General features: G+C 37.9%; 1 protein-coding gene across 1 annotated transcript in view; it reads right to left on the bottom strand.

Moving 5' to 3' along the window:
• The window catches only part of EEA1 (early endosome antigen 1), a gene marked incomplete at both ends in the record, with an annotated part of 63,327 nt that overhangs the window by 32,523 nt on the left and 15,311 nt on the right, over nucleotides 1-15,493 (bottom strand). Inside the window, 7 exons of the mRNA XM_079549166.1 lie at nucleotides 3,487-3,642; nucleotides 4,956-5,077; nucleotides 5,165-5,311; nucleotides 6,115-6,154; nucleotides 6,997-7,062; nucleotides 7,180-7,234; nucleotides 11,233-11,360. Coding sequence (XP_079405292.1) covers nucleotides 3,487-3,642; nucleotides 4,956-5,077; nucleotides 5,165-5,311; nucleotides 6,115-6,154; nucleotides 6,997-7,062; nucleotides 7,180-7,234; nucleotides 11,233-11,360 — 714 coding nt within the window. The remainder of the gene's footprint in view (nucleotides 1-3,486; nucleotides 3,643-4,955; nucleotides 5,078-5,164; nucleotides 5,312-6,114; nucleotides 6,155-6,996; nucleotides 7,063-7,179; nucleotides 7,235-11,232; nucleotides 11,361-15,493) is intronic.

Below are 15,493 nucleotides of genomic sequence, written 5' to 3'. Positions count from 1 at the left end.
GATCTATCCACATATAATTAAAAAATGTAGACACTGATCCGTATGCTGGACAGCAAAGGTAATTGTTTATAACAGAAGGTTAATGAATACTGAGTTATCTGAATAAAATGTATTTGTAGCATGCTACTCAGAAGCACAGGTACTTCTGGGACTTCTACTTGCTATTAATGCTCTGCTTCTTGATAAACACACGGAAGAATAGTTTCCTTGCATATTTGTAACACAAAAAATAAAATGTTCTGTATGAATGCATTCATGTTGACTATAGTATTTCATAACAATCATTTCAAAGAAGGTTTTCTCCCACTGTTTTCAAAAGAACAGATTTCAGCAAGAAATAAATACTAAATTCCAGAATGAAGTAAAGATCAGAAGTAGCAGACAAAAAATATCCCATTTACAACCTTTTTACATAAAGACGTAGACCAAACAGAAGATAGGAATGCATTTTTTGTATGACTACATATTGTTATTAACACTCAAGTTTTGTAATGCTGTTCTTTATACGGTTATTTTGTTACAAAGCTGTTAGTAAGAATATATCCTGGGATCTGTCTGGGACGGACAAGCAATCCAAGATGTTCTTAAGAAACAGAGCATGGATATTTCACAAGTGAGAGAATACGGTGCAGAAGACATCCAGAAGCCTGCTAAGGTTACTACTGCAACAATTCAAACTAGAACCATAATTTACGTGCATTTCTCTCAATCACAAATCAAAGACCTTACCTATATTTCACTCTTAAAATAGAAATGTATGATGGATGAATATTCATTCCAGTACTGCTTGGTTGATATTTATTAATGCAATTAATGAAACTAACCAAATAGGAAAGCATCTATGTAACAACCTCTTAGCATTATCTTAATACAATAGAAATTGTACACGTAGAAATATGTAGCAATAGCAAGCTTTCAAAAAAAATTTACCTCACATTTAAGTGTCTCCATTAGAAAGCAGAAAAAAATAAAAGGGGTGAATGAAAGATGGAAATGAGCAGAGACAAAGCCATTCATTCATACATTGTTGTCAAATATTGCCTATGCTTTGTTTGAAAAAAAATAAAAATGAAGAAAAAGAAAGAAAAAAAAAAAACAGACTTGGCTTTATCAAGTTCATCCATAATTTAATCTACTAATCTTGCCTAGGGTTTAATACTCCTGGCGCTGAACATAGCAATCTGTAGGAACATTTATCAGATGCTGAAACAAATCCCAAACTGCAGAAACACCAAGCTCTGCAGCAGTGCAGCTGTTTTCATAATTTGCTCACTATGTAGAATTCCCTACAGTGAGAAACCAAATGTGAAATGAGTATCTCAGAACGAACATTCATCTCACATAACTGGACGCCACTTTCAGCTGCAAATCTGAAATAAAGCATAATACTCCACAAAAGGAAAAGACAAAAATGGACACACTTAGGTGACAACTGCAGAGCTATGCAACTATTTGCATGTTTTCTTTCTCCTGTAGCATTTAAAGATACTCATACAGAGTTAAGACAATCGTTACTCTCCAGAAGTCTCATACCAAAGCTTTGCTGTGGAAACCAATATTAATATACATTGCCATAGCCACCCCAATGTAACGGCCTAGGAATCACCTTACTCTTGGTCTTAAAAGTGCAAAGCTGAAATGAAACGAGCAAACTTTTATGTCCAGAACTGTACAATTTTAACAAGACAAGACTTCCATTGCTTGTTTTCTTATGGCTAATACTTTTCACAAGTGTGCTTTTCTTCTGTTTGTTTTTTTTTAAAGTAAAGACGTTTTCACCGCAAGGATTTCAAGTAAATTTAAGTTTAACCTTTCACTTTGCAGCAACAATAAAACTTACATTTTGACTATGTCTTTCTACCTATGTCTTACACTATTGCTGCCATAAGTTGAATTAAGCGGAGAAGACTAACACTTCTAAGAATCAATCTGCCACTGCTCACTGCATTCTTCCACGCAGCAACTCAGCCCTCTCTGGTTCAGTCTGTGTACTGATGATAGTACACAGATATCTGATATTATCATAATTACACTGTAATTTATAAACTTTGCACACATCTAAGATTTCTTAGATTGTTCTGGGAGCAGCTGGGAGTGCTGCGTGGTCTTCTCTCCTAATCTGCTGTTACTTCCACCAGAAATGAAAAACATCATCATTTGTATTTTTTTTCCTGTTAAAAGCTGCACTTTAAAGTGAAATTTTAATATGGTTAGTTATGTCAAAGCTTAAATATACCTTATTTGAGTGAACAGAAGCAATTTACATTGCTGTGTTTCAAGATTGTAGATTTCTGTTATGCCTACATCACTATGTCATTTTATCTTCACATGAAAACTAAATACAATATCCAAAACCACAGGGACTACAAAGACAGTATTTTGAAACAAAATCTAAATTCTGCAGCATGGTTGTGGGATCTCAAAGTTAAAACCAAATTACAGTTATGCAGCAACTTACATGGCCACATAACCACATCACACTCATAACTCCAACTGTGATATTCCTTTTTTCTTGTCAAATGAAGCTCTTGGCATACATACTTCTAACTTGAAAACAATTGTAGATTCATGTTTAGTACAAAATGGTAGTCTTGTACAATTCCTGGAGCTCCACATATCTGTTGGAGAGTTCAGGGGAAGGCAGGAGGGAAAGCCCTAAGGAGTTCAGAATAACGAGGGCAGATCTTCTCTAAAGCTCTGCAGTATAAATTAAGAAACAGAAGATAAAACTGCTGTTCTGAAATCTAGGGCACGTGAAAGCCCACGATAACAAGATGCCAGAATTTCTTCACATTCCGAAATATCAGCAGGATGGAGGATACAACAAGTTCTACAGGAACTCTAAGCATGCCCTCCTGTAAAAAGGGGTATTCTGCATGGAAACAATTTTACACGGAACCATAGTTCTGCCTTGTTTTGCTTGTCTTTGCTTGCAGTCATGTGGGACAACAGAGAAGGGAGGTATAAAGGTTTCGAACACAGGTAACAAAGCCTTTCAGTGTCAAATTGTTTCTTAGTAAAGATATACCAAACAACATTCTAGTGAGAGGCAGCAACACCCAACAACAGAATTCTTATGCAAGTACAGATTCACCAGGCCCCCAGTAATTCTGATTAACATCATCATTCTGATTAACAACTGTTTTTATCCACATGAAGCTCTAAAAGAGAAAAAAATATTGAATCACACAAGCACTGCTCTACTTCTCTCTCTAAGCAGAAATAGTTCTAACAGAAGGTCTTTAGCTCTGTAGTAACTTCTCATGCCAAGAAAAGGTTTTGCAAGAAAACACCTGGGGACTTTTTCAAGTGTCAATACTGACAGAACTATGCAATTTACTGTAATAAATAGACACGTCTCTCAGGTAAGTTAGAAGAGATTCTGTTAAGAAAAAAGCTTTGTCATTGTGATCAATAGTTCCCATTTTCAAATGAAAAAAATAATAAAGCAAAGTTAATACACACATCTTATGGTATGACTATTACCTCTGAGTTTGCCTTCTCTGCCTGCAAGTGCTTGCACTCATCTTTCAGCTTTTCAGATTCTCTCTCACATTCCAAAGTCATTTTGTCCATCAGTGTCTGAACTTGGACCAGTTCCTTTTTAAGAACAGCCACGTCTTCCACACCAGGCCTTTGTAGCTGAAAAGCAGAAAAGCAAGAGTGAGGTACATGATATTCATAGATAAACTTCCAGCATCAATTTCACTTCTAAAAATCTTTCAAACTAAGTTACAGACAACATGAGATAGACAGTATTATGGCTGGAACAACAAGAAAACAAACAAATAATGTACAATTTCTAAAGGAAATGGGTTTTTATTGTCTGGTTGTCAGTTTTTGTCTATTAAACATTGAACAAGTTGACCCATTTCAACCAAATCTGGCAAAAAAGAGACAAAGTAATTGACTACAGACTTTTAAAACAATACTGTCTCTGAAAACATCACGAACAGATGAAAAATGGCCAAAAGGAGACATTTTTCAGGACTTGTCAAAATACTTCACATTAGACATATAGGTAAATCCACTAGTAATTACATCTGAAGTCCTAAAAAGTCCTTCCAACGGAAAAGCTATGGAAGAAAGGGAGTAGGAAGGCAATACTGGGCATTGAAGAAAGAAAAGTAAGTGTTGGCAGCTAGAGAAAAAGTACTGGAAAACAAAAGGTAGGAACGCAGAAGGAAAAAAGAAGACAAGAAACCAACAAAACAGGTAGAGGAATAGACAGGTCCAGTGTCTGATCAGGACCAAGAGGAACTTATGAGTATTTGCCAGCAGCTGACTACAGGGAAGAAGGTAGATAAATGCCATTCCTGCTGTCTTCCAGAGCATGTGCAGTGGAAGACAAACAAGAAGTTAGGAAGTTCTTTAGCAACAGCTCTGGAAGTAGCATGACCGCTGAGTCACTGAGATCACTCCCTGGAGCCAAGTCACCACGAGCCAAAATCCTGGAATACACACGTCAGTATCATCAGCCAAGAAGATGACAGTAAACATTAACATAGGCATGGTGATGACAGCTGCCAGCCTTTTAGCCACCATGCCACAAAACACCACTCCAGGCAGTCCTTATGAGCACAGCTGTCCAGGGACAGGCATAGCATAACACCTCATGGAAAATGAGTAATCTTAAGACAGCTTCTGGTGTCAACAACGGCATTCACCAAGTGCAGGACCGACTGCATAACACATCCAGAGCTGGATTACTCTGCAAATTTCCTCAAGTGGGGCATCAAATGAGCAGATTACAAAATACCATATGGTAAATGTTAATACACAAGGTATTATATGCTGGAAAAATATTGAAAAATATGGTATTCTAAATCTCTTTTCAACCCACAATCAGACGTCCAATATCAACAGTTAGGCTACTTTTAAACTGTGATTGTTCAGGAAGGCATATGCTCAATTGCCTGAAAATAACAAAAACATTTATAGTGTGATGTGAATACCAGCTCTGTCTTTAAGTCTTCTATGGTACTTCTCTCCTTCAGTAGTTCCTGTGTTAGGTTTGTCATTTTCTGTTCTGCACCTTCTCGAAGGCTGATTTCTTCATCATACTTTGCTTTAAGATCTAATTAAGAAGGAAGTTCAATAAATAATCACTTGCACAAGTTGCACAAGTTGAGAACAGAATCAGACCACATATTAACATACTCACCCACAATTTCAGTGGCCAGTTGTGCTGCTTTTTGCTCAAATAAGTCTTTCATTTGCTTAATATTAAAATTTTCTACTTGGATCTCTTCTAGTTGCCGTTCTAATGATTCTATTTCCATAAAAAGAACAGTATTACTTCCTGGAATAGCTAGGATAAGGTTATACAGTTACTTATATCAATAACAAACCACAGTAGATAAAAAATTAATTTAAGTTCACTTAGCTAATCCAATTAACTTAGTAAAGTGAGCAACTTCACTGAAGAATCTACAAGCATGATACTGAAACCTGTCACTGGCAGAGTACTATGCAGGATTAAGTAGATATTGGTTTTCACCAGTCACTAATAGCCCTCGAGAGCACTGTAACATTCTGCTGAATTCCAAACCCTGACCTGTGATTAAAAGTTCTTTAATCACAATCAGTCAGATCCTTTTTGGACACATAAAGAAAATCTTATCTTGTGAGTGCCTAGAGAAAATGAAACCTGAAGCAAAAATTATTGGCCTGAAAAACAAAAGTGACAAAATTCATCAGCTTCCTTGCTAGTAATTAGTACAAGAGAGCACTGAATAAAACAAGCACTGACAAATGCTACAGTCTGAATGTCAACAACCATGGTCCTTCTCAGCAAAAGACTTGAATTAAACACTTGAATATATGAAATCATTAAAAACATGTTCAAAACTATTAATAGATACTGCTTTTACAGTGAGAACTCCTTTCTTACTTCTACAAATTACAGACCCCAAGCTTCCGTACATTTCTGCACACTATAGCTGTCCTAAGCACTTGCAATTAGCTTTTTTTTTTTCCAGTAATAGTGCTTTCACAGCATGGTAGGTCTTTAGTTCACCAAAAGTGCTTTTTCGTTTGTCTAAAAGCTACCCTAAACAAAACTCCAGAGATCCTGAAACAGTGCAGAATTTAATACAATAAAAGGTTAGCCACCTGTAGATGTAGATGTTGTCAATCCATCAGACTTAGAATCCTTAAGAAAACAGAAGGACAAATGCAACATTAGACAGAAGGAATTAAAACTACTACTTCAGAAGTTCATCCCACTTTTGGAAAAGACAGAAGTAAAGACTTCTTTGCTCACATAACGCACAGTAGTACAAATTTCCAACAGTTGAATCTGGAAGACTGAAAAAGGCCAAGACAATTTTCCGTTTCTTTATCACTACACTGTCTAACTTCCAGGCTTGCAAGGCTCCAGTAACAAACCCCTCCCCTTCACTTTCCTCAATATTGAAATCTGACTTAAAACACAGACATTATATTAAATACATCTGAAAAGGCACTCTGTCAGAATGTAATTTCCAATGTTTAGAACAATCCAGTATCTAAGTAGCTCATAGTAACAGAAGAAGTGCTTCCCTAAGGACAACATATTATAAGTTGACTTAAATTGTTTGTTCAGTTCATCTTTATTGTGAAGTCACACTACTTACTGTTCTTTTCCCCTCCTTTTTTTTTTTTTGTTTGCTTTTTTGAGGGTTTGGGGTTTTTTGTTTGTTTGTTTGTTTTTACAACTAACACCTTATTGCCCTTTCTCAAAGCAGGTGAAACATCACATTCAAACTGAGCTCTGAATAAGCCCAACAGAAAAATCTGAACAGAACTTATAGTAAGCACTACCATTACCCACTCCAGTACTTTTCTTCAGATTTATATAGTTAATGTGGAGAGACAACTAGCTTTGTTTTCAAGAACATGTCAATATTCAAGTCACAGAACTAACTAAATCAGGCCACGTGCCTTACAGAAAGGTATTAATCTTCAATGTCAATGCTGATGATAAACCTGCTTCAAGTATTTTAAAGCAATTACTTGCTGCTGCTGCCCCTGCAATTTCTCTAGTTCTTTCTTCAGCTCTTCTGAATACCATCTTTCCTCCTAGAAAGTGAAAAAAGAAATGGAGAAAAAGAGAACTGTAAATTTGGTTGCTTGAGATAGCAGCATGTTTTGCAATTTGAAACAAAAAACCACATGCAAGTAAAATACATGTCCAACCTTCAGCGAAGCTTGCAAGTCTTGTACTTCTTGTCGGAGCAGTGATACTTCATCTCTGAATAAATACATCCACAGAGTGGAGAAAATGAATATGCAGTAGTTATATTTTGTCAATTACATAGAAATTCTAAATTATATTAGATAACTGGAAGACAGTAATAGACACATTCTATAAACATAATTTAAATAATAGTTATTTTCCATTTTTTGAAAATTGGAAGAAAGTGGAATTATAGATACTTATTAGTTCACTTTGGATATCACCTGAACAATGCTAAAACATTAAAAGTATAAGTAAAGAAATGGATATGTTAAAAGTCTCATGAAAATAAACTGCAAATCTAATTCAGTTCATCAACTTAACCACAAGTCAAATTGCAAAGCTGGGCATTGGCACGTTTAATATTCTATACGCCTTTTTGTGGAAGGGGCAGGCCTAATATCCTTCACTTCCCATATCACGAGGAACACTGCTAAGAGACAGCATGTGACTTTACTCCTTTTGAAGTATGTAGCTACATAATTTTTTTTACCCACACAGCAATTCAGTATGCCCCATATATGCACTCAATGAATGGTCTGAACACTTAAAGCCTTGGGATTTTAAATTCTCAAATTGAGCCATTCAAGAACACAAGATTCGAGGCTAAAATTGTTACTAACTGCACCCTTCTAAATCTCAGGTCTCCTTAAAGAATTGTGTAACTATACAGATGAGTTATATCACTCAGATACAGCCACTCCAAATGCAAACACATCCCTTCCTATTGCTTATACAGCAGCAGCACAGAGGCACACAGAACATGTATATGTGTGGGTGTCAATACCAACATATTCTTTCTGTTTTATACCAAATAGTTGTATAGCTCCTGTGCTGCATTATCCCCTCCTCCACAGATGTTCTTTAAAACTGTCTCATACTTAGAAGAAAAACAAAACAACCTATTCCTTAGCTAAACCACAACAGAAAAAATTCAGCCTTCATTTCACATTACCAACAGGGTCATCAAGAATGTAGTGAAACGCATACACTTGAACCAACGAAGAACTCCAAGGCTGACCAATTTTAATGGCCAAATGAATGCTGTTATGTTGGAAAGATAATTTTTGCAGAAGATCTTCTGCTATTTACACATTACTTGTCCTATGAGAGATAAATTGGAGGTTCCTAAATAAAACTGTAATGAGACAGGTATAACTGCTACTCAAAACCCACGTATCGTTTGAGCTTTCTCACAAGTATTAAGTAAATCAGCAAACATTCACGCCTTAGATTATAAATGAAATCTTAGGCAGGTGAAACACGGTTAATAATACTGAAGCTAGAGCCGAACACGCACCAGATCAGCAGTATTAAAGTATTTATTACGCTCTAGATTGTACATTTTTGAGCTACATAAAAGTAACTTGTAATTGAGAGGAAGAAAAAGGGGATGAGATGGGGAAAAAATGAAAGTACTCTACTGTAGTTTTTTCAGTATTCACCAACATTGCTCTGCTTGACAATTTTAAGACAAAACCTAAATTTGACTTACCTGTCTAGCAAAGAATGATTAGGAAAAAAGTAATGAATCACTCTAGAAGTTGTACATGTTTTCTTTCTTACTGCCACCCAAACCCTCCCTCAATCTCCCTTTCCCCTAGCGCTGTTAAAATTCCATGCTGCTCTCAGCACATCTCCTGAACCTCGCCATCCAGCCAATATCTGCTACATTTTCCTCATGCTTCTCTCTAATCCTCAGTGCTGGTGCCTCCATCCAGGCACTGAGTACCAGTGGTCCAGCTAAACTGCACTGGGGAGAGTTGCATGATCTTTTCTTGGCACTATTAACAGTACTTTAAGGGCAAGGGGGCTGAGCAAAGTAATTCATCATAACTAGCCTCCCTACTGACTAAATAAGGAACTACACAGCCCAATCTTGGTCATATGGATCACATGCAAACTTTACCCCTAGAGCACTAACAGAGTGCACCCCTGCTGCAGGTCAGAGCATTGCTTTAATGCAGTATTCTGAGTATTAAAAAAACGCGTTTACATTGAATAGGAGTTTTCTCAAGCAAGCGTGCAACTGAGAAACATTAAAGAAATGTCACACTAGCAGAAAGAAATAGCTCATGTGTTACACAACAGCTCTGACCAGCCTCCCCATGCTCCATCCAACTCCCTGACCTTGTCCACTTATTGAATTACAGGAGAGAGAACAAAACCACTTGTCCTTAAACTGTCAAGAGGCAGAAAAAAAAATTGAATTGCACCAGCCGACATCTGGTTGACATTGGAAACTTGCAGGCATAGAAATAAATCTTCCATAAACTATATACACAATATAGTTATGACCAATAATTCCCCCACGTGGATGCTATTGTTCTACTATGAGTTACCATTTCAAGTTTAAGTTACATTGCTCTGAAAAGGTTTAAATCAGAGAAAAAATACTTACTCTTGAGTAAATGTGTACACAGGAAACCCAATATAACCCTGCTACTATGATATTATTTCCTCATATATAAGCCTGAATTTCAATTTCTTTACTTCTCCCCTGGCTATACAATTCCCTTTCTTTCAAACTATCTTCCTGCTGATCCCTCACGGATCAGGAGAACACAGAATAAAAGTGATCATAAAAAAAGTACCATTGGAGGGGAAAAAAATGAGAAAAAAGAAAAATCTACTCCCCTCAAACAGTTACACTGTAACACACTCAAAATAAAGCAATGGCAATTGTATTGCTTTAAAAAGCAATAGTATTTGCTTTGCTCATTAGTTATATTCAGCCAAAATCCTACAGCATCTGGAAAAGGACAGCATGTCTAAGGAAGGGCTCCCGTCCATCCATACAGACAAGACGTCTGATAACGTTGGCTCTTCCTGGCTCAGTCTGCACAGCACTGAGGAAACAGAGATCTTCATTCGAGTAATAATCAAAATATGGTACCTTCCACACACTCTTCTCACTGAAGTATAAACCTTATGTGAGTTAAGTAAATACATTAATTTTATCAATGTAAGCACTGGGGTCATTTTTGGGTCATATATCTACCAGTCACAAACACCTGAGTGGTTTACTTCCTGCAGTAGCAGAAGCAGCTCCATTACTAAGTGAACACCAGCAGGGTTATACAGCCTGTACCTTGGACTGCTGACCGAGGCCACAGGCAGCTGCTCACTGTGACACTACTGTGTACAAAACAAAAAGGAGTTTGAGGGAGAGGTGACCAAACAGCAGTGTGGACTGTCATTTACAACTGTCCAAAATAAACACTAATCAGAAAAAGAACCAACAGGCAGCAGAAGGGACCCTGTGTAAACTTCATCCCTAAGAAAATGTTCGCCAAACCAACACGAGGCGTTACTCAAACACAGAGAGATTACTCTCAACTGTTCTACCAAGAGTTCATTTCATCAGTTTCTGCTACATGCAGCTGGTCTCAGAAATAAAACAACCTGATGTGTTTCACAGGAACACACTTAACAAAATGCTTTTGACCAAAGAGTTAAAATAGAGAAGAGTTCTGCAAATGAGGATGGAATTTCTGGAACGTAGAAAACTGATACAGTGACACAGAGACTTCCCAGATTTGGAAATAGCTAGGTGATAAGGGAATCTATTTAGACAAAAATTGATGTTATAATTACACAGTAGGTACCCTAACCACCAACCAAGAGACAAAATCATGCCTCTCCTCTCTCTTTAGGGTTGTCCCTCCCCATGCTCAGAAGAAAAAAATTCAGCTCTGTGCTGCAAATAAAAATGAACCAATATTTTTCTTCCATGCTTAAAAATCTTCCAGTTTGTTACAATGCATTCTCAAAAGCATGAGAAAATGCTGGAGTTAACAATATAAACATAAACAACTGACTTCCATTTACTGCCATATCAATATTAGTCAATATAAGTTTCAAGCTGCTTTTTAATTGTAGTTGGAAATGGGATATGAACATTTAAATACTTCACCACATAATTAAGTGTTCAAATTAATACAGCCTTCAGTGTAATTAGAAGCAGCTCAACACTGACACAAAAGCACAAGCACAAATGAATAGTGTTCCACCTTTCTGATGACAGGTGACCTTCCCCTCCACAAGTTGAATCGATGCCAGAATTATGAACTGCTTCATAGTGCTTGAACAGCTCCTCAGCTGATCCATGAGACTTCATACACAAGGGACAGATAAAGCCCTATTATAAAGAGAAGAGAGGGAAAAAGAAATTAGAAAAAAAATAAAAAGATGTCAGAAGCAAAATCTGATTTTTTCAATCTCTATCAAAATGATCTTTGCATATCTAAAAGGCAAGAGATACAATAGCTACTCTTTAAACATTCATGGTAAGAATTTCTTGATCTAATAACAGCTCTAGCAGTTAGAAATTTAGAAAATGTCTGTAAAATTCATATTATTCAGTGTTGCTTTGTTGGTTTTTTTTCCCCAGCAGCATTACATGTAACAAAGTACTGATTTAGAAAAATGGTAACTTCAAAGGGCTGCATTGCAGTTACTAACACATTTAGGCTACTGATTTTACTAAGGGCCAGGAAATTAACACTTTTTACCTTGCATATAATTAACCAGTAAATGCAATTCACAGAATACTATATCTCAAGGAAGTCATATCTTTATAGCCTAAAGAAGTCATCCTCTTTCAATCCAGAATACTTACTGAAAGCTTACCAGAGCAAAAACTTAGCAGAGCAATACCATCATTCCACCCACTAGCACACAGCCAAGTGAAAACTGAATATTATCTACCTCTAAACATCTGTGGAGTGTACAAACTGCCACTTATCAGAAATGCCATCCATCTCATTTTATTTAGCATTCTGCTTCCACGGGCTAGATTTGATTATGGTTCTTCACTCACTTGGTTATCATGCCTGCTCCCAGCCTAATTATCATTTAAACTATAGACAACACACACTACAATGGCAAGACAAAGAAATTTTTGAGTGAGAGTAAACAATTTAGTCTCACATTGAAGGCTCTTTATGATGCCAGACTGTGTAAAGAGAACCTTGTGCTTGGCTGCTTAGACTTAAATAACCAAATATTTGCATGGATTCAGTCCAAGAGAACCAAGTGAAGTACAAGAATTCAAGCAAGGAGACACTCCAAAGGACCAAACAGAAACTTTCTAGCTGTTATTTATTTAATGTTTTAAGAAATCAATAATCAAATACAGTTGCTTGCTAAATCCAGCACATACCATGTTGAAGACTAATTTTAGTATAACTCTGTTAAAAAAGCAGTATACTCCATCGAGAGACAGCAGACATTTACCTTTAACAACCATTTCCTATTTCCAGAACTGGTCTGTATGGTTTCATTTCAGATTAAAACAAGTAACTCATACACAAGCATACATAACAACATGGGTACGGAAAGACAAATGAACTGCTAAGTTCTCAATAATGTTTATCTGAATGCACTGAAAGTACCAGAGGGAAATTTCAGACAATTCCTGGCAAATAGCAGTGGCAGTGAACTATAGAAGCTGTCAAAAAGCAAGGAGTGTATTTTAACTAGCAGCTGAAAGCAGACAGACTCATTTGGCACACTGGAACAGAAGCCCTCTCTGGATGAAATGCTGCAAGCGATTCCCAGCCTGCTGCTTGGTTTCCCTGTGACAGGAAGGTCTGTAGCGCACAGAGAAAAGCAGACATCCCTCACTGCACAAGTAAGAGCATCTGAAAAACTGTAGAAAATTGCTTGGTCCTCTCCTTCCTATTGCCCTTTATTTCTTCCCATTTAAAGAGCAGAGACTTCTTCTATGCTTGTGGGTTTTTTTCTTTTTCTTTGATATGTGGTTGGGTTTTACTTTATGGCAAGAGGGGCCCTGGAGTAGAAGAAATAACAGGTTACATTTGCAATTAGCCCAAGGGGACAGCAATCAATCACCTGTCTCACCATCAGGCAAAGCCAGCCTGAGATGCCCCAGAAAGTCACCACAGTGGTGGCAAGGACAAAGGAGCAGAGGGGGCAAGTTGGCCAGCAAGGCACCAGGCTACCACTGAGACCTGGGGGGTGGAGCTCCTGCTCCAGAGGCAGCTTTGCTGTCATTAGCAAGGGAGGAAGCACAGCAATATCTACTCCTCCTAACAGAAACCAACTTCCTCCCACATGGGCAGGGCACAGAGCATCACCACCGGCCCCAGCTCCTGCTCAGCCATGACTAGGCAGCCTCACTCAGAGGGACCTGGCACTGCTGGAGTCAGCACTGGGTTACAGCTCCCACACACACCCTTCATGCTGACACAGCATTTGCAACAGGTCCGAATCTCAAGCTCCCATAAGATGCTACTCTTTTGCAAAGGGGATTTTCTGTTGCAGAAAGCAACACCCTTACAGCTGCATGCAGAGGTGGGGTGGGTAAGAACACCGGCTCCTCTAGCAGCTCTCAAGTCTGCATACCCAGGCCCGAATCCTTCTCACAGCATGATAACACTGCTGAAGTCAGAGCTGATGGCTGAATAATAATCCAGGTCTCCTTACAGTAAGGGGACAGAACCAGCAGGACCTCCCCAGACCCCATCTGGTAACATACAGAAGCATACAGCTGTCCTGCAGCTATTAGCCCCAGAGAAGAATCATGTTTGGGGTGGTGGGTCTCACTTTTTTTTTTTTTGTAGTTGCATTTTAAGGAGAAACCATTTCTCAGCATTGTCTTGAGACACGTTTTGAAAATGTGCAAAAGTATATTGTATTAATTTAAAGATGAACATACGAAAAGGGGGGAAAGAAGGAAAACTGGTGGCCCATACTTAAATCTTGCAACAATTTTTGTTTCAAGGAATAACATCAAGTGCAAGATGCATGGTTCTCTATCAAGATAACATTCTGAATAATGAGGAAATGGCACAGTTACTACATGAGATGTAATGCTCCCCCCAACAGGGGAAGGGCAGGGAGGTCTCCAGTCCAGTAAGTCTACATTTGGCTTCCTTAACTAAAAGACTTGGAGAACAAGCAAGCACTGCTCTTGTATTCAAGGAAGAAAGCTACCATACATAACACGCACAATTACACCTTTCAAAAGGCTGTATTTGCCAAGAGATATTTGGTAAATTTCATTTCAAAACGCATTTACAAGTAACTTTGCATAAAGCACAGCACAACCACAGAGAAGTGAAAGGCATTTAATATCTTTGCTTTTATGAAATGAAGATTATCACCTATGACCCCTGCGGTCTGCACTGTAACTTGTAATTTCCCAGCAGATGTTTCTAATTGAGCAAAATCTTCTGCTTTATTTAAAGATAAAAGAGCACCCAAAAAGTTGAAGGATGGTTTTTGTTCTCATATACAGAGATCTTCCAACAGGAAATGCCAATTAAATAAAGAAAAAAAACCAACAACCACATGCATGAGTTCTTATCGTGAAAGTGTTTTTAAGATCACCACCAACCTTCCAAAGCAAGATAGAGCAAGATAAGCCCAAACCAAAATACCATACATGTACACAAACAGTCCACTGGGAATCCACATGCAATTTACAGCTCACAGTAGTGTCTGACCCACTGGACAAGGTACTCCAAACAGAATGAGACAGGAATTTCAAACCCCAATTTCCCACTTCAGCACCCAGCATCTCCACATAGCCCTCTGTGGAAGAGGACTTTCTCAGCACAGACATCAAAACAAATGAGTTTCAGTCAGAGCAGAACAGACATTGCTAGGTAGAAGCTGCATAGGAAGGTGTCTTGCCTCAGTTTGAGTTAGAATGACAAATTCTGCCAATTATCTTGGACTTCATGGAAGTACCAGTGGCTTTTCTATTTCCTTTCATCAAGACTTACGAGCAAGCCTGTAGAGGGGAAAAAGTGGCTACAAACATTCTTCTAATATTTCAGATTTACTTTCAGACCTGGTAAAGTTAGTTTCTCAATGCTCCCTCTCCTAAAAGGCATATGAGGTAAATGATTCCTTTTGGGTAACATTAATATTCTTACAAATCATTAATACAGCATCTTTTGGGAAGCAAGCCAGGATACTAAAAGCAACACTGGAAGGAAACTCTTGCACAAGAGCTACCACATTTCTTTTTACTGGACCAATATAATTTACAGGGATATCAACTGTTCAAAGAACCTTGGCCTCCCACCCAGAAACACTCCCCAGAAAGAGCTGGGGCATGGACTCAGCACACTGTGTGCTACCAGACTGACTGCAGCCTGCCACAGTGTCCTCTTAATCCTCAGTCACTTTAGAAGTGTATAGAAAGTCTATACAAATAGAGAAATTCATGTATAGGACTGAACAGGTTCTGCTTCTCTGGCTTCTCCTATTATTACTCTGTAGGATTGATGAAGGAATGCA

This window comes from Tetrao urogallus (assembly GCF_951394365.1).
Source record: "Tetrao urogallus genome assembly, chromosome: 1".
In the NCBI taxonomy this organism is placed as follows: domain Eukaryota; kingdom Metazoa; phylum Chordata; class Aves; order Galliformes; family Phasianidae; genus Tetrao; species Tetrao urogallus.
The sequence above is the reverse complement of the archived record's forward strand: the minus strand, read 5'-3'. Positions and strand labels throughout refer to the sequence as shown.